This window comes from Triplophysa rosa, linkage group LG3 (assembly GCF_024868665.1).
Source record: "Triplophysa rosa linkage group LG3, Trosa_1v2, whole genome shotgun sequence".
Lineage (NCBI taxonomy): Eukaryota > Metazoa > Chordata > Actinopteri > Cypriniformes > Nemacheilidae > Triplophysa > Triplophysa rosa.
In genome coordinates this window covers 15325151-15351928 of record NC_079892.1, presented here as the reverse complement: position 1 = coordinate 15351928, position 26778 = coordinate 15325151, and the positions used below count along the sequence as shown (strand labels likewise).

The 26778-nt window shown below is 39.2% G+C and overlaps 1 protein-coding gene across 1 annotated transcript in view; it reads right to left on the bottom strand.

Moving 5' to 3' along the window:
* rpgrip1l (RPGRIP1 like) overlaps positions 1-26778 on the bottom strand; it is a 29418-nt gene that overhangs the window by 1749 nt on the left and 891 nt on the right. Inside the window, exons 2-25 of the mRNA XM_057330026.1 lie at positions 26380-26469; positions 26121-26265; positions 25612-25925; positions 25377-25482; positions 23684-23827; positions 23452-23557; positions 22020-22166; positions 21778-21851; positions 20966-21105; positions 20778-20884; positions 18300-18350; positions 18038-18217; positions 17750-17867; positions 17206-17658; positions 16024-16163; positions 15563-15929; positions 15122-15351; positions 13607-13696; positions 13107-13175; positions 12886-13033; positions 12189-12250; positions 10057-10243; positions 9039-9123; positions 8634-8770 (exon numbers count right to left, since the gene is read on the bottom strand). Coding sequence (XP_057186009.1) covers positions 8634-8770; positions 9039-9123; positions 10057-10243; positions 12189-12250; positions 12886-13033; positions 13107-13175; positions 13607-13696; positions 15122-15351; positions 15563-15929; positions 16024-16163; positions 17206-17658; positions 17750-17867; positions 18038-18217; positions 18300-18350; positions 20778-20884; positions 20966-21105; positions 21778-21851; positions 22020-22166; positions 23452-23557; positions 23684-23827; positions 25377-25482; positions 25612-25925; positions 26121-26265; positions 26380-26464 — 3685 coding nt within the window. The 5' untranslated portion in view covers positions 26465-26469. The remainder of the gene's footprint in view (positions 1-8633; positions 8771-9038; positions 9124-10056; positions 10244-12188; positions 12251-12885; positions 13034-13106; positions 13176-13606; positions 13697-15121; positions 15352-15562; positions 15930-16023; positions 16164-17205; positions 17659-17749; positions 17868-18037; positions 18218-18299; positions 18351-20777; positions 20885-20965; positions 21106-21777; positions 21852-22019; positions 22167-23451; positions 23558-23683; positions 23828-25376; positions 25483-25611; positions 25926-26120; positions 26266-26379; positions 26470-26778) is intronic.

Genomic DNA, 26778 nt, shown 5'->3' with positions numbered 1-26778 from the left:
GTTGTGTGAATGCTTCGTTGGGCTGATTACGAATGTAAAAGTGTGATATGCGCAGGCCTAATTTGGGTTTTCTTTTGATTTCAAATCTATTGTGAAATGTTCAGAGAGTTAGTACGGTTTAACTGTGTTTTCAGGTTTAAGGACGTTAAGTCACTCGTGATTAATCGCAAACTGATTGTACTGAGACATTAATAGTAGACAGGTTTATTCTGTATTACATATTGGGAAACATCCATAGAGGGTGATTTGGTTTTGTTTTATTTCTTTTTATATTTTAACTGGTTTCCTTTGTGAATACAGTTTCTTTTGTTATTTACATATTTACTTGTACGTGTGTGTTATTGTCGGGGTGAAAGTAAACAGAGAATGGTTTCTGGTGTATAATAAGAGGATACCTTTGTAATTTCAGGGTAGCTGATTCGCACTAGAATAAAGACAAGAAGGATCATAAAGGAAAAAGAACCTAGGCCTTTATCAAGAACTCTAATGTGTACTAACCAGTAAGGGGATAAGGGGCTACAAAATGGAGGCACCGCTGGGATTCTTCTGTCTTTAAAACCGAGAACCAAGCAAAATGGCAGGGAAAGATCATTCACAAGAGCTTAGTAGTTGGTGTGTGACAGAGAAAGTTGATCCCCAGCATGCTGTGTTATTGGTAGGTGTGCCGGCTGACACTGATGTCGATTTTATCGAAGACACTGTGCAAACTATTAAGGTCTTGGGTCGAGTGCGGGCTCGTGCTAGTAAAGAAGGCACTGCTCCAGGGACACTTTTTGTATTGTGCGAGTGTCGTGAAAAAATCCAACCCGCTCAGGTTCCGCCGGAAGTGTTGCCTTCCTCCGGGGGGCCATGGGAAATTGTTGTGATAACGGATGAGAGTACTAACGTAGATGGGTTCTCTGACAAATTAGCTCAATTCTTGCATAAGGAGGGCAAAACAATGACTGACCTACATGGTCTGGTGAGACCTATGGTTGTAAATGCTGCTTCACCCGAGACGATCATTCGCGCCATAGGTGATTTGTTGGAGAAGACTAAGCCCACAAGCGATAACCAAGCCTACCGTCGTTTACGCATATTTTCGGGCGTCGAGCCTACTCCGGTGGGTGAAGAGGTTAGTGAACATTGGCTTGAGCAAGCTAGATTAATGATCTCCGAGTGTGACTGTTCAGCCAAAGAGAAACGCAAACGTATCGTGGAAAGCCTTAAGGGTCCAGCCTTAGAGGTTGTAAAGGCTGTTAGAGCCAACGACTCAGAAGCTACAGCTTTAGAGTACATTGAAGCTTTGGAGAGTGCTTTTAGTACCTCTGAGTCAGGGGAGGACCTATATTTCGACTTCCGTTTGCTTAGGCAAGAACCTGGAGAGGCCTTGTCTGATTTTCTTTGCCGACAAGAACGATCGCTGACCCTAGTCATAAAGAGAGGTGGGTTGACACCACAGCGAGCTGACCGAGCCCGAGTGGAACAATTGTTAAGGGGTGCGATTGAATCCGATATGATGCTTTTGAAATTGCGGCTGCACGAACGGAAAGAAAACCCCCCGACATTTCTTAAGCTTCTCAATGAGATTCGGGAGGAGGAAGAAAATGAAGCAGCCCGGCGTAAACTTGGTGTCAGTATAAAAGATAAATGCACACCAGACAAAATGAGAGGCCAACTGTTAGGTCGAGACAATCTGAGAGTAGCGACCAAAGAGTTACGGTTGCAAATGGGGAGCACAGGTCAGCCCCGGGTATCAGAGAGAGATGATGTTAACCGTCAAATTGAAGTAGGGCCCTCAAACAATGCAATAAATGCAGAAGTTCTGGCATTGAAATCTCAAGTAGAGCAACTACAGAAACAGTTGTCTGTGCTTAGTGTGGGAGCAAATAATAGGAGTACTCAAGAGTATTCCCCTTCGAGCCGGGGGTTGGTTAACTCACCCCGACTGTCGAGTAAGAGCAGTGATGGCTTTTTCTGTTATAATTGTGGAGAAGGTGGTCATATTGCCAGCCGATGTGACAAGACAGAGAATTCAACTTTGGTCATTCAGAAACTGCTGCAGTTACTTCGGAAAACCAAGGAGAAAAACCCTGTCTTCAACTCGAGAGTGTCTGAGGTAGAGAAGAGTGATTGTTTCTCTAAGAGCAGTCAAATTGAGGTACCTGGATCTAGCATTTTGCCTACAGGTCTAGTAGGACCATCATCCACGGTCGAAGTCAAAGTTAATGGGAAGTCTTGCGTGGCTTTGCTGGATAGCGGATCACAAGTGACCATTGTTTTTGAGAAGTGGTATTTGCGCCACTTATCCCAAGTACCTTTAAAGCACCTTGACGGTTTAGCGATCTGGGGTTTGAGTTCATCCAGTTATCCTTATAGAGGGTATATTGTAGTAGACATGGAATTCCCTCAGGCTTTAACGGGTTCCTCGGAAACTGTGACTGTTTTGGCTTTGGTGTGTCCAGACTCAACCGGACCTGATCAGGTCCCTGTGATAATAGGGACCAATGCCAGTTTCTTCCAGAGGCTAACTGATATTGGTGTAGGAATTTCAGGTACCAAGACCCCCCAGGTTATGAGGATTCAGTCTCAATTGGTGACAGGTAGGGTATTTCCTGCAAATGAGGTTAACTTATCAGATAAGCCTGTTGGTGAGGTTAAGTGGGTGAGCGATAGCCCTCTTACGCTCCTGCCACGGACCGAGCAATGTGTAGTGGGTCACCTGGACTGTCAGTTTCCTATGGAGAATGATATTTACTTGGTGGAAGGCCCGGAAGAGGATGTTCTCCCATCGGGAGTGTTAGTTCCTCCTGTAGTGGTCCCCTTCTCAGCCATTGAGGCAAAACAGTTTCGAGTGTTAGTGCGCAACGACACTTTAAAGGAAAAATCTATACAAAAAGGGACTGTGTTAGCCAGAGTATATGTTACGGACACAGTGAGGGAGGCGAGGGCGGTCTCCGAGTGCCGTCAAGTCATTGATCCAGAATTATTTGATTTTGGTGATACGACGGTTCCTCAGGCATGAAAGGAAAGACTAAAACAGAAACTATCCGAGCGAGTGAACGTGTTTTCTCTATCCGATGTTGATGTAGGGTTAGCAAAAGGGGTCCAACACCATATGCGGTTGCGCGATGAAACTCCCTTTCGTGAGCGGTCACGACGTATCGCTCCGGCAGATGTTGAGGATGTTCGCCGCCATTTAAAGAAATTGATGACTGCCGGAATTATTAAGGAGTCACGGAGCCCCTATGCATCGCCCATCGTCATTGCTCGGAAAAAGAATGGCGATGTGAGGATGTGTGTGGACTATCGCACTCTTAATAGACGTACTATACCCGATCAGTACACTATGCCCAGGATAAATGACGCCTTGGACTGCCTGACAGGTAGCCGGTGGTTCTCTGTTCTGGACCTCCGGAGCGGATATTATCAGATAGAGATGGCTGAGGAGGACAAAGAGAAAACGGCATTTATCTGCCCTTTTGGATTTTTTCAATTCGAGCGCATGCCCCAAGGTGTAACTGGAGCCCCAGCCACGTTTCAGCGGCTTATGGAACGGGCTGTTGGGGACATGCACCTCCTTGAAGCCATTGTCTATTTGGATGATATCATCGTTTTTGGACAAACGTTAGAACAACACGAAGAGCGTCTACTTAAAGTTCTTGATCGGTTAGAAGAATGCGGGTTAAAAGTCTCGATTGACAAATGTCAATTTTGCCAGCCGGAAGTCAGGTATGTTGGTCATATCGTGTCTGCAGCAGGTATAGCCGCCGATCCTACAAAAATCGAAGCAGTTGCACAATGGAAACAGCCGCATGATTTGAAGTCGCTGCGGTCCTTTTTGGGCTTTTGTGGTTATTACCGCCGGTTTGTAAAAGATTACTCGTCCGTCGTGCGACCCCTTACCGAGCTAACAAAGGGTTTTCCGCCCACCAACCGAGGGAAATCAAAGGTTATTACCGCCGATTCTCAGGGGTATTTCAAAGAATCCGAACCGTTTGGAGATCGTTGGACTCCTGAGTGTACCGAAGCGTTCGGGGAGATTATTGACCGTTTGACACATGCACCAGTCTTAGCATTCGCTGATCCGTCCCAACCTCACATCTTGCATGTGGATGCCAGTATGAATGGGCTTGGGGCAGTGCTTAATCAAGAATACTCGGACGGTTTGAGACCAGTCGCGTATGCTAGTCGTAAGTTGAGTGAAACAGAACAGAGATACACCATTCATCAGCTTGAGTTCCTGGCCCTTAAATGGGCAGTTGTTTATAAGTTTCATGATTATTTGTACGGGGCCAAGTTCACTGTCCGCACCGACAATAATCCCCTCACTTACGTTTTAAGCAGTGCTAAATTGAACGCGACCGGACATCGATGGTTAGCCACTCTAGCTACATACGAGTTTAACCTTCAGTACAAGCCAGGTCGCCACAATATTGATGCTGATGTGTTGTCGCGCAATCCCCAGGATGGCCGCGATGCAGCTGTGTGGACTGAAATTGCTATAGCCGGGGTGAGAGCAGTTTGTAGACTTACACAAGTTGGCGTACATTCAAGTACTCCTTTCCGATTGGCAGATCCGTTGGGAGTTCATCCGGATGGTCTCCCAGCTGCGTTCGTTGGTCATGTGCAAATAGGCGCTGGGTCTTTGGAACAGTTGTCTTCAACTGAATTAAAAGAGGCTCAGAACAGAGATTCAGTAATTGGGGTCGTGAAGAGAGAATTAGAGGATGGTGGTGTAGTGTCTCTTGCAAAAGGGGTTTCACCCGCTGTTGCTCTTCTTCGGAGGCAAAGACCCAAGTTACGTAGCGTGGATGGTATTTTGTGGCGTGTAACGCAGACAAATAGTGGTGAGGAAAGGTTGCAGTTAGTCTTGCCTGAAGAGTATAGTGGGACCGTTTTAAAGTATCTCCATGATGAATCCGGTCATTTAGGTATCGACAAGACCACGAAATTGATTAAGGACAGATTCTATTGGCCGAAAATGAGCCCCGACATTGAGTAGCACGTGAAAGAATGTGGTAGATGCATTGCTCGGAAAACGATTCCTCAGAAAGCTGCCATGTTGCATCGGATGACCAGTAATGGACCCTTTGGATCTAGTGTGTATCGATTTTCTATCCTTAGAGCCGGATAGTAAGGGAGTTGCTAATGTGTTGGTAGTTACCGATCACTTTACCCGGTACGCTCAGGCATATCCCACTAGAGATCAAAAAGCGACAACTGTGGCCAAGGTTTTATTAGAGAATTTTTTTGTACACTATGGCTTACCTGCAAGGATTCATTCCGACCAAGGCCGTGATTTTGAGTGCAAGTTGATTCAGGAGTTTCTCAGAATTCTAGGCGTCCGAAAATCGAGGACCACGCCTTACCACCCTCAAGGTGATCCCCAGCCAGAACGATTCAATCGGACCCTATTGTCAATGTTGGGCACCTTAGAGTCGGCAAGGAAGCAAAGGTGGAGTCAGTATGTTAGCTCATTGGTGCATGCGTATAATTGTACTTACAACGAGGCAACAGGTTACTCCCCTTACTTCTTGTTGTTTGGGCGAGAGGCTCGGTTGCCCATTGATGTTTGCTTTGGACTTTCCCCAGGTGGAAAGGGAAGTACTACACATACACAGTATGTTCAGAAGCTGAAGGCTGATTTGCAGGAGGCTTACGAACTTGCATCTGCTGCGGCTTTGAGAAACCACCAGAAGAACAAAGCTCACTATGATATTAGAGTCAGGCATCAGGTATTAGCTCAAGGGGATCGAGTGTTGGTCAGAAAATTGGGGCTGAAAGGGAAGCACAAACTTCAGGATCGATGGAGTTCTGTTCCTTATCTTGTGGAGGAACAATTGCCAAATTTGCCTGTATATCGTGTAAGTCCAGAGAGTGGCCATGGGCGGGAGAGAACGTTGCACAGAGATCACCTTCTTCCAGTGGGTGAGTTTGTTCAGTTTTGCGACTCTGATGAGAGAGAAATGACTTCTCGCAAACATGTGACAAGGGCCCAACGAGCAAGGGGAAAATCTACCCGAGTAGCGGAGAATACTCGTTTGCCTTATGTAGCTGTAAGTCTTTCAGGCAGCTCCTGTAATTCAGAAGATGATATGCATTATGATGAGCCTGCAAGTTGTCAAGAGATGGTGGATTCTTTCAGAAGAATTCTTTCTGAAATTGGTGAAATTCAGCAGGTAGTGTTGGCAGAAGATAGCTCGTCTGTCAGTGAACAGAGTGATGTGGGTGAAGAATCTGTAATGCTTGAAGTTTGCTGAGCCTTTACTGTCAGGAGAAGTGGAGTCAGAGTTAGAAGGGGGAGACCATCCCAATTCATGCGATTCTGATAATGCTGATGAGAGCCCGCAAACATATAAACTCAGACATAGAATAAAGCCTGTCATTCGTCTTAGTTACGACAAGCCGGGGGTACCTTCATATCAGCCTATTACCGTGGTGCATCGCGGGTTGGTTATTCGGATAAGTTACGAGACGAGTAACATTAATTCCGTTTCCACAGGCTGTAACTGTGTATCTGTCCATACTGAACATAAGTGAGTTTATGTTTAAAAGGTTGGGTTCATGAGGGCATGAAGACCATTTGAAGGGGGAGAATGTAACCCTGAGGTATATGATGGTAATCGAAACTGTTGTGGAAAGTGAAGTGGATATTAACAAAATGAAGAAATGTTTGTTTTACAATAATATATTGTGAATTGTGTTTTATGTATAATGTACCTTTAAGAGATTTTTTCATGTATAAAGTGTGGTGAAAATGTGGCTGACATCAAGTGGGTTGCTACTCTGAAGGGTATTGGCCAAAATCAGAGAGGGACAGAGACTGGGCCAATCAGGTTTGGTTTTGAGAGAGAGTCGAAAAAAGGAAGGAGAAGAGATTGCGGATGGGAGAGACGTCTGTGGAGTTCTCGAGTAAAAACGAGAAGTTTGGAATAAAGCAGGGATAAGATAGTTAGAAGTACGATCAGCATTTCTATATAATAAAGTGTATTGCGTGTCAGTGAAGACAGTCGAAGTATAGAAAGTCGGGAACCGTTCATTTAATTAGTTCGGCCAGAGCTACTCGTGGGACGTTCTCCATTTTGATTTATTGGAGTACCAGCATACAGAGGGGGAAGAAAAGGACGGTTGTTTCATCTGAACAGGACATTCATCCAGGAATCGCGAGATTATTTGGAAATTTGGATTTCGTTTCATGTTTGTGGAACAGTGAGATCTCTTGCGGTTGGAGCTTCGAAACCCGAGACTTCGTCAACGAGATGCAAAGAAGTTATTGCAACGCACACTAGCGTCGAGGCAGAGGTAACAGTCAATTTTTGTTTGCTCGTATGAGTGAAGAGGCCATTTTCTGTTTTCTGGCCCCACGTACGCTAGCATCGGATCAGGCCTGCAACGGGGGGTTGTGTGAATGCTTCGTTGGGCTGATTACGAATGTAAAAGTGTGATATGCGCAGGCCTAATTTGGGTTTTCTTTTGATTTCAAATCTATTGTGAAATGTTCAGAGAGTTAGTACGGTTTAACTGTGTTTTCAGGTTTAAGGACGTTAGGTCACTCGTGATTAGTCGCAAACTGATTGTACTGAGACGTTAATAGTAGACAGGTTTATTCTGTATTACATATTGGGAAACATCCATAGAGGTGATTTGGTTTTGTTTTATTTCTTTTTATATTTTAACTGGTTTCCTTTGTGAATACAGTTTCTTTTGTTATTTACATATTTACTTGTACGTGTGTGTTATTGTCGGGGTGAAAGTAAACAGAGAATGGTTTCTGGTGTATAATAAGAGGATACCTTTGTAATTTCAGGGTAGCTGATTCGCACTAGAATAAAGACAAGAAGGATCATAAAGGAAAAAGAACCTAGGCCTTTATCAAGAACTCTAATGTGTACTAACCAGTAAGGGGATAAGGGGCTACAATTACTTATTATTTAATTTACTTTTAATATTTAATTCATATTTTTTACTAGAACATGAAAGATCACTGCAGTCTTGGTTTACAAAAGCCTATAATTTGAGCTAACAGTTATATAATTTTTAGACTTGCTGAGGATTTGTTAGTCAGTTACAGATTAAAATCTTCTTTCACTGCCCCAAGTTTTTAAGATGTATTTTGTACAATCCAAAGCTATTAAAACATGTTTTAATAAGCCTTTTTAACTACTGGGCTAAAGTGATTTTTAACCCTGAATAACACAGTGTTTCACCTGTTTAATGTTTAATATTGTTTATGGGCATTTTGGGATATTGCATACAAAAAAAAACGCTGGATAAAAACGCCAAGATGCATATAAAACAAAACAAAAAATGCATATAAAACTAAACTTAGTTGAGCACATGAGTAGAAGAAATAAGCTTAAATTGCACTAAAAATCACCTTTTTCAAGGTCGCCTCATCTACTGGCCTGCGCACAGGCTGGCAAGCGCCTCACGAGAGCCCCGCCCCAGAGAATCGCCAGTCTTTACTGATTGACGATTGGCTCGTTTTACTGGAAGGCGGGACATCCTTCGCAAGAGCGGCCATAATGCGCGTTGCATTCCTCGCCATTCATTGTAACGGCAGTGGCGCATCTTGTTAATATTAATATCTTTGGCTCAACGTTCTTCTGCAAGTCACAGGCAGAAAACGCTTCAACACTAATAAAACTTACTGTTCAGACTGATGTCCTTCATGTCTCTTTGTTTATCCAGGATATCAAGAATACGCAGGTAAGCCACACCCACATCCTCGCACTCTTCCTCTTGCTCCGCCTCCTCTGGAGGGTCACTCACTACTGTGAACTTAATGCTGCAACAGCCAATCAGAGAGCCGGTCAATTAATCCAGCTATAAAACGACACTACAAAAGTTTGAGAACAGACTACAGAAGAGAAAGAAGGCTTGTTCGACTTGATGCGGCGCCGAAGATCCGACAGGCGGATGACATCAAAGTACCGCGAGAGCGATTCAAAAAACGATAAAAAGTTTGCTTTCGAATCGCTCTCGCGGTACTTTGATGTCATCCGCCTGTCGGATCTTGCGGCGCCGCATTAAGTCGAACAAGCCTAGAGTCTCACTGCTCGAGCTGTCTGTTACGACCCTCCAGCACCGCCCTCAGAGTCTGACGTCTGGATTGGTTATTTTTCATATCCACATGGATCGCTGTCAAAACAAACAATCTACATGTAATTTCACATTTACTATTTACAATTACTACATAAGTAGATTATTTGATCAAATCATTTTAAGAAGCATTACAGGGCTTGCAGTATAACCAAAATAACTGCCAAAGATGAAGCTGCATTGAGAACTTGTCAAATTTATGAGCATGTTAATAGCTCATTTGAAATAACGTTTTAAGCATTATAGTAGCCTAAACATCATCTGACCTAAATTTGATAAGGATTGAGAATAATTTGTATAATTCTTAAGACAAGTTTTCAAAAGTTTCAAAACGTTGGACAGACAATACGGCTGACCTTGGATAACGTGTATGTATTATTAAACTACACAGTGATGTCACGGTTATGAAATGGCCGACAATTAATTGTCTATAGTAAATAACTGCAATTATGGAGTTTATTGGTTTGTTTTGGGCTTTAAAAATTATAATTAATGTATTAATATATTAACTAATATATCTTGGAATACTTCACTATAAGAACTTTCTTGCTTCTGCAGAACACAAAAGAAGATATTTTGAAGAAAGTTGGTAACCGAACAGCACTGAACCCCATTCACTTCTATTGTATGGATACTAAACCAATGCAAGTGAATGGGACCAGTTAACAACAGTTTTCAAAATATCTTCTTTTGTGTTCTGCGGAAGAAAGAACGTCACAGGTTTAAAATGACAAGTGGGTGAGTAAATGATGACTGCATTTTTATTTTGGGGGGAACTATCACTTTAAGTTACTCATGTAATGAATGAAATGTAAAAGTAGGTGGGGGGGCAACATCCAAAGTCAGCTGTGAATTTAAGCGTTTGTATAATATTTCTTAAGAGAGTTCATTTTTGCTTAAGAATTCTAGGAAAAAAAAATCTGGTTTATGACAGGAAAAGCACGTGTTTGTTATTTGAACACTGTTCCTTACCATTGCTGAAGTTGTAGGAGACACTGTCTCCAGACAAAGGTTTCTTAAGTGACAGCGGGGTCTCGACTGATGGCAAGCCCAGGAAACAGTACTCCACAAACAGCCGGACGATGCCACTGTCTTCTACTACTCTGGATCCCGGTTTTAAACTGAGAGACACAATCTCCACACGAATGCACTCGGCCGGCTGGTGAAGCAAAGCATCACATGACCTCATCACAACTGACACACAATCTTAGACCAACTGACATGGACATACTATGTCTGAATCTTCAGAAACTTCAATCACTCTCAATGTTTTAAGTTCACAATACTGTGTTAAAGAAATGTACCTATACTCCTAATAATATCTAACCCATATGCTGTTTAATAACTGAAGTAGAAATGTGTATTTACCAACTGAAGTGCAAACACTAAAATATTAGTTTTTAAGTTATAATTATGTTTAAATATAAATGAATATAAACACTGTAAAGTGTAAAAATGAATAAATACATAAATGAAATAAAAGAATATATATACATATATATATATGAAGAGTTTGGTTCCAAAATGAGATAACTCTGTTTAAAAAAACATTTAAATCATGTTTTTATTGTGCATTCCAATTAATATCAATCAAACTGCAGTTGGTTTGTTTTGATTTAAGCCATAATAAACCCAAAAATACAGCTAACTACATGACAAAACACAATAAAAACATGATAACATAATAAAAAACACGATTTTCGAACATTTTTAAAAACGAAATGAAATGAAAGCCAAACTCTTCATATTATATATATATATATATATATATATTGCGATTTAAAATTTACTATTTATAGGCATGTGTTTATAGGTAAATTAATTACTGTTGTTTCATTCTGTCAACTATTAACAATATTTTTACAAAATTTCAAATGGTATTTTCCAAATAATGGCAATTATTTGCAGAAAATGAAAACTGGAGAAACAGGTGAAAATAATAGAAAACATGCTCTGTATTTTTTCAGACCTCTAATACTGCAAAGAAAACAAGTTCATATTCACTTTTAAGCAATATTTGTAAATGTACTTAGGAAAAGTTCAAAATTATTTTTTGTGATAACCTTGATTTTTTTTATCACAGTTTTCACGTGTCTTGTCATGCTGTCAGTCTTTCACATTGCTGTTTGATGACTTTATTTCACTCCTGAGGTTTGATTGTGTTGAAATTCAACAGACACTGGACTGAAATGACCACAATGCATTTCGAAATGCAGATATAAACTCTCAATGTAACCTATGTTGCTAATTCTAGGCTGGTAAGATGTGAAGGTGACCAGTATTGTATATATTAGGTTATAGTTTGTTTTAGCAAGCATGCTGATTGAGGAGTATTTATTCATATAGCCTATGTCTATTCATTTGCAAGAATTGTAAAATATTAATTACCACTAAAATATGTTTATCACAACAAAATATTGCAGTTTTCGTATGTTTACCACAACAAAATATTTTAAGTTTTTCAGAATTAAAGTTCTACTTATATTTAAATTAGTCAAAAATGTAAAAAATAATCATAATCTGTATTATTTTGCATGCATGTCAGATTATAACCAAACAAAATGTTTATATTTATGTTTTCATATGATAGTTTAAATACATTTCTAAAATTTCTAAATAATTCCCATAAATTCCTGGTCAATTTCAAACTTGGAATACTTCCAAAATTACCCAGATGAAGTTCCCATGGAGAGTTTCTGGAAATTTACCGGGAATTTTCTGCCCCTTTGCAACCCTACTTGTCATTCATTCTCTCCTTTGCTTACTCTAGCTTTAATCATCCTAGTGGCATGGCCTTGTAAACTAACGGTACTGTTTAGCGTGTTGACAAAATGTTTATATGCTCTCCTAGTTGTAAGTCGCTTTGGATAAAAGCATCTGCCAAATGAATAAATGTAATGTAATGTAATGAAGGTAAGCCTGATTGAAACCGTAATGAAGGTAAGCCTGATTGAAACCGTAATGAAGGTGAGCCTGATTGAAACCGGACAGGCTAGTGAGTTGCTCACTATGTCCTTGAGCCAAACACACATAAACAACTATAAGAACTGGATATTTTAAAAGCACAAAACAACCACACACTTCATTTGTTCAACTCTACCCACCTGTGTTTTACTCTGTCTGCTCTGAGCAGGAACAATGCACTCATCACTGTCCTCATCTGGACCTGCAGAGAACAACAAACTTTTTCTTTATTATGCTTCCTATTCTTTTCTATTCTATTCCTATTCTATTCTTTGAAAACATTTATTTGCCAGTTATGTTAAGCACCAAAACATTGTTGGATGGATCGTTCTTCTTGTATCCCGTGGAAGTGGTTTTGTTTACATTCCTGCTGTATCGAGCACACATGAGCAGGTCCGAGAGAGGTGTTAGATATTAACACTTTAAAGACAGCCTCTTGGCCAAGGTCAACACACATTAACATTTATGTTGTTGGCTGTCAGTGAGAAACACATCTGGTTATTGGCAACAGTGAATGCAATATTAATGATTCTCCATCAGTCAGGCCTGAAAAACAATAACAAAACTGAATACCATCACACAGCACTAAGCAATAGTTTACCAATACATTCATATGAGGCTCCACAGAGTACAAGTTCTGCTGGGGCCAAAGCAGCACATGGGCCTTCCTGTCTGCAATAACACAAATAAACACACACTTTCCATACTACAAGCACTTTTGTTTTTGGCAACACTAGTGTCATCTTTAAATAATGACTTACATTTTGGTCTGCAAGTTACTGAAAATAGTGCATACATTTTTGTTTGGTGCATGGTCACTATAAAGTGTCATCGCACCTGTTAATGGCTCCTGCAGGTCCTCAGAAATCTCAGACTCATCTGACTGAGAGCTGGCAGTGAACAGCTGACCCTCAGAGAAGCGAGACCCCTCATCTTCATCTTCACTGACTGCAGTGGGCTGCACGGTCTCCACCACGCTGACCATCTGAGAAATGGAACGTGACGGTGTGAAAATGTTATGCTTTCCAACAAGGAAGAAAAGAGTGTGTTGAATGTACCTTTGGTGCAGGGGTTACAGGTGACCCCGTCTCTTCATCATCATCATTAGCTGCTGCTGTCTGCTCCATCTAGGGGTTATTATTACAAAAACACACAAAGTATGAATCAACAGACTTTCAATTCACAGAGGTGATGTAGAACTACAGTATACACTGCATTATTTTCGTAATCACTATTTTTATCTAAATATAAAACATCGAGAAGTATAAAATCATCAATCCAATCATACAAATGTAATAAATGCATAAAGGTTCACACTCTTTTTTTATAAATGATTAATACATACACATACACACACGCGCACGCACGCATGCACGCACACACACACACACAAATAAATAAATAAAAATCCTCCCTCGTCACCTTCACAACTACTTTTAATTAACAATGAAAGTTATACTGAAAGTTAAACTCTTAACCCCAAGCACAAGCACTAGACATAGTACCGTTTTGTTTAATGGCAAACACCAGTAAGAAAACCAGAGCAGACGTAATTTACCTGTTTTTCAAGCTCTGAGACGTCCATAAAAGAAACTCTTTTAGTGGTTGATTTTGTTAGAGTCCTCTGTCTGGGTTTGGGCACTGGAGTCTACAATATTACAAACAAACAAACCAAAGTTTGGTTGCTGATTTGTCAACACAGAATCAATAAGTATGAATAAATACACAGTTAAGGACGATTTATGGTTCTGCGTCAGACCTACGCCATAGTCTCTACGGCATAGACAACCCTTGGGTTTTTATACTTGTGTGTTGTTGTTCTCCCAAACATGCAATTACACATGCCGATCGCTAGTAGGCAGTGTCCATGGGCATGTTGCTGGCAGTATAAAGGCAAGCGACAAAGACGCGGCTTGTATTATATTATGGCGTAGGCCCTCGGATAAGCATTTAGCAGTGATAGCTGAAAATAGACGGTGCGTTTTGTTGCAGCTTGAATTGTTAAATATAGAACAAATCATAATTCATTCGGAAATGCATATGAGTAAAACGCGTACTACTATTAGTATAGTACTACTATTTTTTGACCTGAGGGAGGGGTTCAAGTAGACCAATCACAGTGCTTGCGGTCCGCATCGAGTTGACGCGTTGTTACATTTTTGGAGAGGTGCACGTCAGGCTACAGTGTAGTAGGGTATGCAGCTCTGCATAGGCTATGGCGTAGAACCATAAATCGCCTTTAAGAGCTACGATGTGAACCGCCTGTTCACTTTGCTATTGTGTATCAGCAGCAAAACATAACATTTTAGAGAAAACATGTTTTTGTTAATCAATTGTTCAAGAAAATGAATAAGACACGTGGGCTATCCCACTGTATGATACGAATATAGTCACTCTACTGCAGTACTGTGTGTAAAAATGCCTGTGATTGGATCACCCAAAAAAATTAAATTCTGTCATCATTTACTCACTCTCAAATTGTTCCAAATCTGTATAAATGTCTTTGTTCTGATGAACACAGAAAGATATTTGAAAGAATGCTTATAACCAAACAGTTCTTGGACCCAATTGACTACCATAGAACAGTTTGGTTACAAGCATTTGTCCAAATGTTTCTCTGTGTTCAGCCAAACAAAGACATTTATAAAACGGTCAGTTCTGGTCCTTGATTCTGATTGGCTGAGCGGAGTTCTAAGCCGTTATAAAATACCTCAATATATAACACACCACATAGCCTAAATATCATTTTATTTACTTTATTTTATGAAACCTTGCTAAGCATATGGAATAACCATTTTATAAAAGCAATAAGCCCCAAGAAGCAGTGGGTTACAGTGCATTTTATAACAGCTACAGGGTTTTAGGCACTCCGCTTCGCGTCGTGCCACAACGCCCTTAGCTGTTATAAAATGCACTGTAACCCACTGCTTCTTGGGGCTTATTGCTTTATTATACAGGTTTGGAACAACTAGAGAGTGAGTATTTCATTTTCGGGTGAACTATCCCTTTAACTGTACAGCACACTTCTTAAATACTGTATAGTAATTTTGCAGGCAGTGATTATGGACATCACCTCTGAAGTGACAGGCTGAGGTAATACAGGAAGGTCTTTAGGCATCAGCGTCTCGCTCGGTGTTGTTTCTGTCTGTAATGTCTGTCTCTGTGGTGTCTCTCTGCTGGTCATTTTGGTCTGTTGTGTTGTGACGGCTGAGGATGCTGGAGGGAGGCGTGTAAACTTCCATTTTAGCGTCACATTGATTTGGCCGCTGGGAAGTCCCGCGGGATCTGTGAGCTCAAACATACCTTAAAAATATAATCAGGAAACAGATTATGAAATTACAACTAACTTTGTTGTATGAAAACTGTATGAACGTTATTATTAGAGAGACGTTCTAGAAAGCATTTTAATGGACAAAAACTTGTATACTGATGATTGTGGTAAGTAATTGGTATACACTACATCTCTTAATAATAAGAAATGACTGGCGTTTATGACTTCTGTGTTTCTTCTCACCCGTGATGGTTTTATCATGGGCCAGTGAGATGAGAGGTACTCTGGCCTTCCCCAGATACATCTCATCCTCGACATCCAAATCATCAAAGACGTACAACAGCAGAGCCTCTGACCTCAGGAACGCATCAAGGTCAGAGTTCATGGCCAATGGAAAGACCATGTAATCTTCAAAATGTGGCTCATTGGTTGTGGAAATGATTGGCGTATCATGATCGGGCAAGTGGTAGAGTTTGTAGATGACGTAGGGGCTGGGTTGGGTGTGAGGACCTCTGGATTTCAGATTACTGCAGGAGTGTATGGTGATGTTTAGTTCATTTAGATCACCCTCATTCAATGATGAAGAACGGGGAACATGATCCGACAAAACCTGAAGAAAAAGCTGTGGTCAATGATGGTGCAAACTACAAGGTTCTTACAAAACTGACATGTTTACCAGCTCCAGACGGGTTTGTATATAATACCTGACTGTCTCTGGTGCTTGTGTTGAGGTAACCAAGTGCTTTGACTCTCTCCTTATAAAGGCGAATGGCTTGTTCCATAGGAACCCTCAGTTTGAGCCAGAACTCTAGAGTACCAAACACCTGGATCTCATCTGTAAAACCTACAAACATAGAAAAACAGACTTTATTGGTATCGTAGCATTTCAGATTCTAAGAATCTAGCTTCTGGTGAAGAGATTGTGTGATAGCACATTAAGTACGTCTTTGCAAACTGATATCTCTAAAGACTAAGAAAGAGGTGAAAAGAACAGTAATAAACAATATTGTGTAGTGTGATAAATCTGCCATTATTTCACCTTTTAGCTGCTCTGGCATCGGTTAAACCAATAATATGCCCGCTTGGTGTTAAATGTTTGCTTTCATCAATTTTTATACCCAAAGCATCTTCAATTACTACATATTTTTTGTTCTCAAATTTTAAATAAATAGGCAAATTTCAACAAAATTGTTTTAAAGGCCTACATCTATTAAAGGGATAATTCACCCAAAAATGAAAGTTCTGTCATGAATTTTTCAACCTCAAGTTGTTCCAAACCTCTATAAATGTCTTTGTTCTGTTGAACACAAAGACAAATATTTGGAAGAATGTTAGCAACTCCAATTAAAATGGTTGTCAAAGGTGTGTTTTCCAGAATTCTTCCAAATATTTTCTTCAGTGTTCAACAGAACAAAAAAATTATAGAATAATTCTTTCTACTATGGTAGTCAATGGTGCCCCAGAAATCTCAGTTGCTTACATTCTTCCAAATATCTTTCTCTGTGTTCAACCAAACAAAGAAATGTATACAGGTTTGGAACAACTTGAGGTTGAGTAATTCATGACAGAACTTTCATTTTTGGGTGAAGTTTGAACTATCCCTTTAAGCCTTTCACGATTACTTGATAAAATACAAGTACACAATTAAAAAAACTGATTACCTTTACAAGTAAAGAATGTCACTTACGTGGGACTAATTGACATAAAAAATGACACTGTTGTCTGCCGTCACTGCAAAAATGAACTAGTTACCTAAATAATATTAAATCAAATCGATTTGCACATCGGTTTTAAATACAAGCCTGAACTCTTCTCAGATTGGCTATTAAAAACCTCAAATGAACCAAACGCTATGAATAAATGTCTATTATATCAATAAGACCCACCAACTAACTGGACGGTGCCAAACACCTTCCCATCTCGCTCCAGCAGCTGATTTAACCTGAGCTGTCCAGCGGCCACTGTACGAAATCTTAAGCCCTCAGCATGCTGAACCTCGATGGTTACAGAGCTGCTGTGGAGGTAATTCAAGAAGAGCTCGTCCACTCTCACGATGTACTGAGATGTGAAGTCATATGCTGGACGGGCACCTCGGACCACAGCTGTGGACTGCAGCTCAAAGTCATAGAAGGCGTATGTGCAAAACGTGGAGGGATCTTTGTACTTCAAACGCTCTACAGCTTCAGATGAGAACTCGGCTCTTCCCAGGTGAATTTCCAGAAGGTTTTCTCCTCGAGCCAGACGAAGACTTTCCTCAAACTCATCCGTAACATCCTCATCAGTTAGATCGGGTTTAAAAACGTGGGTCTTGGTTCCATATGCAATGTCTTTCAGCTGGGCTGCATGGACATATGACAAATCGTTTTTGTTAATATAAATATCTGATGTCTCCTGTACGCTTTCATAAAGATTACATGGATGCAGATATACCTTCAAGTTTCTTGATCTTAGCAGCTCTCATGTCCAGAAGCTGAGCCAGTTTCTCGATTTTCAACTCGTATTCAATCCTTAGATCATCCATTTTCAGAGTAGCCACGTCAACCTCAGCCTACAAACACAGAGATTTTAAAAATTTAAAGAAATAGTTATACCACCTAAAACATTTTTCTTTCATTTCAGCCTAGATTTTGGATCAAGGAAGTATGCGCTGGACAGGTTCATCCAGACAGTGGAACTCAGATGATCATCAAAGGTCATTAAGACTATCAGAGGACTAACCTGATAGTCTTTATTGATCTTGTGCTGGATGATAAGCATGTTCCTAGTCTTCTCCAGCTCTTGAACGGTCTCAGCATGAGTGGCCTGTAGATGCTTTAGAGAATGCCCCTCATCCACCTTCACGTCCTCCTCCACCCTCTCCAGGAAACCCAGATCTCCACTCTTCTGACTCCTACGAACCTATCCAGTCATAGAACACAAAAAGCAGATACAGGTGATGCATCTTCTTTATTTCTGGTAGTTTCTCATTATTAGTATTTACCTTAATGAGCATCAGGGCTTCGCTGAGTTCTGCGGCATCTATTTCACTTTCCTGTAGAAAAAAAAAAACTTTTAGGCCCCAAAAATGAATCAAAATGTCCTTTTTTATTCTTTTTTATGTTAACCCTTTTATGCATTAAATATATGTTCTTAGATCAAAAACAAGATTTTTTAAAACTAAATAGACACTGTAGCTGTCCACTGTGGCGACGTCTACACATTAAAAAGTTTTTAATTATGTTATTAAAGGGGTCATATGGCACGAATACGTGTTTTACTGTGTCTTTGGTCTGTTATAAGTTGCCCATGTATGTATTAGACACGTAAAATTGCAAAAATGAAAGTGTGGGAACAAAAGATGCATTCTATCTAAAAGCGAATGCTCACCCACACCTGCCTGAAACGCCTCGTGTAACCACACCCCCAATCTACGTCAGTTGGTGGTATGAGTTGACTAAGACCGCCCAAATGTATACGTAAGGTGGGCATACCTGTCAGTACAATTGCTTTGGAACCTGATGTTCCAAATATGGTAAGAGGCGTTACATTTCCGTCACACGCTTGCAGTATCTGACCAATCACTACGCACTGGTTAATTGGCCAATCCACTGCAAAAAATGACTTTCTTACTAAGTCTTTTTTTCTTATTTTCCAGTAAAAATGTCTAAACATTCTTGAATCAAGAAGCATTTTCTTGATGAGCAAACTGACCTAAGAAAATAAGTCTTGTTTTTAGTAAAAAAAATATGAAATTGTGCTTAAAACAAGCAAAGAAATCTGCCAATGGGGTAAGAAAAATAATCTTGAATTAAGGTTTACCTTTTTCTTAGTGACTCAATTCAAGATTATTTTTCTTACCCCATTGGCAGGTTTTTTTGCTTGTTTTAAGCACAAATTCACTGAAATTTCATTTTTTTTTACTAAAAACAAGTAAAAAAGTCATTTTTTGCAGTGTAGCACACCTCACTTTTCAGAGCGATGAGCTTTGTAAAAAATCTGCGCATTTCAGAGAGGCAGGGCAAAGAGGAGATACAAACATGCACGGTATGTGAAAATACAGCGGGGTTTTTTTTACCTTAAATTGCATTACATCTAATGAAACGATTATATTCGTTTTAGCCGTGTCATATGACCCCTTTAAGAAATTACTCAAAAAATAAGAATTCTGTATAAAGAACAGTATTATTTTTTTTTTTAATGTTTATTTTGGGGTAAATTCATTTCACTACAGCTATACAGTTGTGCTTAAAAGTTTACACACCCCTTGCAGAATGTGGAAAAAGCTGAAACTTTTGGAAAATAAGAGGATTTTTAGATTAGATTAGATTAGATTAGATTAGATTAGATTAGATTAATTTAGTCCTGCCCTGAGCAAGTAATTTCACTAAAGAAATGTTAACATGTAGTTCACACTAAAGAATAATAACAAAATTTCTAAAAATAGCCCAGGGCAAAAGTTTACACGCCCCTGATTCTTAATACTGTATGATGATACCTGCTCAATCAATGACAGTTTTTATGTTTAGTCATAGTTGTTTAAGGGTTTCTTGTTTGTCATGAGTCATTAGACTGTCCAGTGATCTTCAAAACAATCACCCAGGTCCTCCACAATCTTTGCTTTTTCAGCATTTCTGGATATTTGACTCATGTACAGCAGTAACTGTATGATGTTGAGATTCCTCTTTTTACATTGAGGACAATCAAGAGGCTCATACACAACTATTACAATAGATAGAAACATCCAGTGCTGCCCACAAAGTCAACACCATTCATTTAAAGTCAGGTGGGTGTAAACCTCTGAAAATGGTTTTGGTGTAAATTGTTATTTTTTCATTTACTAATGTCCTTCAGAAGATTTAAAAATACATAAATGTTTTTCAGGAAATTAAATATATTTTTTTTACACCAAAACCATTTTTCAGAGGTTTACACCCACCTGACTTTAAATGAATGGTGTTGACTTTGTGGGCAGCACTGGATGTTTCTATCTATTGTAATAGTTTTGTATGAGTCTCTTGATTGTCCTCAATGTAAAAAGAGGAATCTCAACATCATACAGTTACTACTGGACATGAGTCAAATATCCAGAAATGCTGAAAAAGCAAAGATTGTGGAGGACCTGGGTGATTGTTTTGAAGATCAGTGGACAGTCTAATGACTCATGACAAACAAGAAACCCTTAAACAACTATGACTAAACATAAAAACTGTCATTGATTGAGCAGGTAACATCATACAGTATTAAGAATCAGGGGCGTGCAAACTTTTGCCCTGGGCTATTTTTAGAAATTCTGTTATTATTCTTTAGTGTGAACTATATGTTAACATTTCTTTAGTGAAATAACTTGCTCAGGGCAGGACTAAATTAAAAATAAACCTTAATTTTCAAAAATCCTCTTATTTTTCCAAAAGTTTCAGCTTTTTCCACATTCTGCAAGGGGTGTGTAACTTTTGAGCACAACTGTATGTGATGCATTCACCTTGGTAAAAAACTTCATGCGATCCTTGATTTCATCCAGCTGTTGCTTCTGCTCAAGGTAACGCAGCTGAAGCTCTTTGTTTTCCTCCGTGAGCTTTTCATTCAAATCTTGAGTAAAAGTAAAATAACAAAGAGTCAAACAAAACCACAGATTTTGTCTGCAGTCAAGAGTACAGTGTGGCACTGTACCTCTCTCTGCCTTGATCTTATCCAGGATCTGGTTTTTATCTTGGAGGTCGGATTTTAATGCCGTCTCCAGCTGAGCAATCTGAAGTTTGAGCTGCTGTTCCCTCATCTTCCATTTCTGCCCCAGACTCACATCAAATGCACTAATACAACACAAAAAAAACCCCAGAGATGTGACCAAAGCCATGAGAGTAACAACAAACTTACATCAGTTTTAAATTCAGATGCCAAACTGCCATAAACTAAATGTTTACATCCCTTAAAAAGTTTTATTACACAGCTCGTTGGAATGCTTGATTCTGACAGATTTTGACAGTTTTTTTTTTTGACAAATTAAATATAAACATGTCTTTTAATAACATATATGACATTATATTTACAAATGATTAAACCAAATTGCCTGTTCGTGACATTTGAACGTCGTTTCTTACCTTAAAACCGAAAGTAAACAGCTTTTCCTCACGGAATGTCGGCATTCGGTAAAAATTAGCAAATAAAATGTTTCAAATTCACATTTCATGTCTATTTTTTTTCTCATGTGGCAAGTAGCCGTGTAATAAGCGGGATAATGTACAAGCAGCCGGCTGTTATCACGAAATAAGCCCCTTCAGTGTGATACAAGCCCCCGATCACACTGTCGGGGCTTATTTCTGCTAAAACAACTGGCTGCCTGTACATTATCCCTTACATAAAACACATCTTTCCAAGATGAATGAAAAATATGAATACTAATGCTTACTCAAGCAAATATGACTGATATGTTTAAAATAAACAATATATGCAAACAAGTTTACTGTATGTTTGTGTTTTTCTACCTTTTCATGAACTTATCACAGTTTTCCTTGAGCAGGTCTCTTTCCTTTTCTAAGTCTTGGATTTGGTCCTGCAACTGTGGATGGAAAATATTTTCCCAAGTGTTGATAGAAAAATGTTTGGTATTTCAATGGCAATTTATCATAGACTTTCACGGTTCCATCTGTTCTAGCATTCCAGTGATGAACTGCTGCTGTATATTGTTGCAGAATTATGAACAGTTGTGTATGTATGTATGATCCACCTCATGAGTGTGTCTCTGATCCAGAGATCTGGACTGAATCTGTGTCTCCAGCTCTAAAGTCTTCAATCTCTCCTCCTTCAGCTGTTTGCTGACTTCATCCACCTTCAGCAGAGCTGCATTATGACTGGCCTTCAGAGACTTTAGACTCTACACAACACACACACAGAGCATATGCATACATGACCAGCAGAGGGCGCAAAACCATAGAAAATTACATTTGCTGACACAGTTTCATATTTGATGGAGCTAAAGTGTCAGGACATTCTCTGTGTATCATGGGTTCTCACATATCATTCTCACGAAACCATGAAATATCATGGCTATAAAGATGTTTGTAATAAAACAATTCGGTAACACAAAAAAATTGTATAGCTTGTGTATTTTATAGCTTTTTCTGCTGAAATTCTCATTACCATAATGCATCCTGATTTGTCTAAGTGAAATATATGCTGTAATTGAAACTGAGTAAAATTGTGTTCTACTAGATGTTCTCGAATGACAAAAAATAATAATCGACAGAATATTCATATGCAATAAAAATGAACAAAATGGTGGAAAAAAGAATTGTCCATGACTGATATTCTCATCCTCCTTAATATTTTTGAAGGTTAAACGTTAGGTTTAATTTTGTGTGAAGAAACACACCTAAAAGTACCTGTCAAATGGCTACCAGGTTAACAGATTACTTTATATTTGTTTAGTTAAAAACATAATATTCTCTTGTCACGCTGTGTACACGACTTTTTTCATGCTAGTTAGCGATATAGGTGTATTTTTTACGTATATGAAATATTTTGTATTAAAATATACTTCATTAATGTCCTATAACGATGATTAATAAAAACTTGCTTAGGCATCATGGCTTGTTTTTTTTAAACATACTTTGGATTGACAGTTTTAAATGGTAACGGTAATGAGAATTTTTAAGGCTTTTTTGTGAGAATCACCCACATGAGAGCAGGAAACTGAATACACAAATACCACAAAAGTCACAATATGTGTATGAGTGGTTTTGAATATAAAAGAACAACAGTCACAAGCTTAAAAGAGCCACAGAGGAAGGTGGTTCATTTTTCGAGAGAGAATTACAACATAAATTAGGCCACAAGCATTATGAATAAATAAAAAAATATGCTTTTTAGTCGATAAACTAAGAGTGAGCTGACATTTCTTGCTGGGAATAATGGTTTAAATATTTAAAATATATATATATATGGAAAATGTCCCTTATATTCTCTTTTCATGGTCAACTATTAAATAGTACATTTATATTTTAACATAAGCAAAGGGACATTTTTGTATATTTATATAAATCTAGAGTGCAATAACATCATTAAGATATTCAGTAAACAGTAGATGTCACAGTAAGTCTATACTTAGTGTCTTTAAAATACAAGTGTTCTCTAAATCGAATGGCTGCCGTTTCTTGTACCTCTTGTTGCTGTAGAAATCTGCCCTCCAGTACTGCGACTGTGTTTCCCTTCTCAGCTAGCAGCTTTTGGAGTTTGATCATCTCCACATTGTCCTTTATAGTCAACCTAAAAAAACTCAGATTTTATTTATTCATTCATTATAATAACATTCATTCAAACTCAATAACAGCATTCTATTATTCATTAAAACGGCATAAAATTATATTCTTTGTAAAAATGACAAAACAGCACCTCTGTCCACTGGCCTGATGTTCTCTCGTCTGGAGGAGTGACTCCTCATACTCCCTCTCTTTTCTCCTCAGCTGATCGCGTAACATCTCAGCCGATCTCTCCATCTCCTCCATCTGAGCTCGCTGGCTCTCCAACACATTCTCCCTGTGATCAGTGCAAACAGACAACAATAACATACATTAGGGGTGTAACGGTATATGTGGTATAACCGTCACAGGTAACATTCCAAATATAGTCAACATTCCTATGCCCTACTCCCTTTGAAGGGCAGAGCCCTTGGAGTTTAGACTTTGGAGTGAACAGGGCATTTGCGTGCCATTATGTAGATGTTTGGAATGCACTTGGCAAAGGGAAAGATGTTATTTCCTCATTATCTTCAGCTGGCATGTTCCCGTGACAACGAAACATTGTGGCCGTCATTAGATTTTGCTGTTTTAATGGCATAACTTCAGCATAAAACCTGTTTGCAAATAAACATGAAAATATGAAAATATTAAATGTATATAATACATATATATATATGTATATATATATATACATATATACAGTATAACTTTTAAAAATAAAATGTATTGTTTATTATTTGCAAACAGTAAGGTTTTATGCTTAAAGGAGTAGTTCACTTTCAAAATGAATTTTCATGATAATTTACTCACCCCCATGTCATCCAAGATGTTTATGTATTTTTTTCTTTAGTCAAAAAGAAATAAAGGTTTTTGATGAAAACATTCCAGGATTTTTCTCCACATAGGTGGACTTCAATGGACTCCAAATGGTTGAAGGTCAAAATTACAGTTTCAGTGCAGCTTCAAAGGGCTTTAAACAATACCAGACAATGAATAAGGGTCTTATCTAGCGAAACGATCGGTCATTTTCTAAAAAAAATAAAAATGCATATGCTTTATAAATACAAATGCTCGCCTTGCTCTGTTCTGCGATGCGAGTTCATGACTTCACGTAATACGTAATTACGTTGAAAACTTGCACGTTCAACTTGTAAACACTGACTCGGTACTTCCGCCTATGTCAAGCGTGTTCTTTTCAACGTAAATACGTATTACGTGAAGTCATGAACGTAGTCATGAATCATTTCGCTACATAAGACCCTTATTCATTGTCTGGTATCGTTTAAAGCCCTTTGAAGCTGCACTGAAACTGTAATTTTGACTTTCAACCATTTGGAGTCCATTGAAATCCACTATATGGAGAAAAATCCTGGAATGTTTTCATCAAAAATCTTAATTTCTTTTCGACTAAAGAAACAAATACATAAACATCTTGGATGACATGGGGGTGAGTAAATTATCATGAAAATTGATTTTGAAAGTAAACTACTCCTTTAAGTTATGCCATTAAAACATCTGCTGACAGACACAATGCCTCGCTGTCACGGGAACATGCCAGCTGAAGATAATGAGGAAATAACGTCGCTCCCTTTGCCAAGTGCATTCCAAGCATCTACATAATGGCACGCAAATGCCCCGTTCACTCCAGAGTCTAAACTCCAAGGGCTCTGCCCTTCGAAGGGAGTAGGGCATAGGAATGATGACTTCATTTAGAATTTTCCCCGTGACAGCTTGTGACGGTTCGGTACGAATACGCATACTGTTACACCCCTAACATACATGCATGATGTTATTTATTTGATTGACGTGGTCACTGGTGTTGGCAGAAATTGTTTTGTTGTACTCACAGGTTACGAATTTCTGCACGAGCCTCGTCCAGCAGACTGTGGCCATAGCGTGGTAACAGACCCTGAGCTGGCTTTGCACTTGTGTCCCCTTCAACAAGCCTGAAACCTTACAAAACAACAAAACCAAAAAAATAACAGTAAATATAGATTTAATTATCGTTTCTCCAATATCTCCAAGCATTATTAGTGTACAGTACAACAGAATAGAGTTGGATTTTTTTATTAATAAATGTACCTGCTTTTGGAGTGTGTGGTCTTGATGATGTCACATGCATGTCATCTCGGAGTCTACGCAGGCCGGAATTAATGCGTGGTTGGATGTGGCTGTATGGACTCTGCCTGCAGGTTTGGACCTGCAGGTGCTGCTTGGCTGCTAGCAGACGACGTCTGAGCCCTTCATTCTGTTTCTCCAGCTCTTGAACCTTCTCCTGCAGCTCCTCAATCATCTCCTCCATCTCAACATCACGACCGCTCGCTACACGACCCCCTGAGGATGCCCGCTCGGCCTGCTTACGGTCTTTCACCAGACGAATCAACTTTGTGGCCATTCTGACATACCAATACACATTTTAAAATTTAACCCATTTTCTTTTTTGTTCATTTCACAGATATTATAACTTAAAGAATAAATCAACCTTTTTGTGCTTGTTAAAAACACTAGTCAGTCAGTATGTAATCTATGATCTTTGATCTAAGATCACAGTCAACAGGAGCTTTGTATAGACACATGAAATATGAAGACACCTGCGGATCTTGTCTTCTTGTTTGCATGTGTGCTGTTTAAGTACGAGGGTTTCCTCCTGCATGCGTAAATATTTGTCTTCCAGTTCCTCCCTGCTGAGCTTCGACACATTCTGCCTCTCTCTGGCATTCTGAGACAATAGGGACTCTACAAACAGAGTGTGGATAATCATGTTCTCATCACTGGATAAAAACGAATTCTGATAAAGACATTTTGCAGAAAATGCTTTTTGATGTGATGAGCTCTGGATTTTCTCCAGACCTGATAGTATGGCACCGTTGGGGTTAAGAAGAGTGATGTCCTTGACAGGAATATCACCAGCCGTCTCATCATGGGCAAACATCATTCAATCTGGAAACATTCAGTAGCAAATGCAAAGATTTCTTCATGCATGCTTGTGATTAGTCCATTCAGATATAAAGAAACAGCAGAGTCGGAAATGTGTGATGTTTTATCCAAAAATAACAACAAATCAAAATTGGATTTCATTCAGCATGGAGCAGTCTGTGATTCTAGTACAATAAACGTTGTCAAAGTCCATAGCAAAATGATTCAGCAGGATAGTAAATTCAAAGAATTACATTAGTCAAGTCACATTATTATGTTATTTCTTTATTTTGCTGCTTTTATTTGTATAGCGCTTGAAGGGATACTTCACCC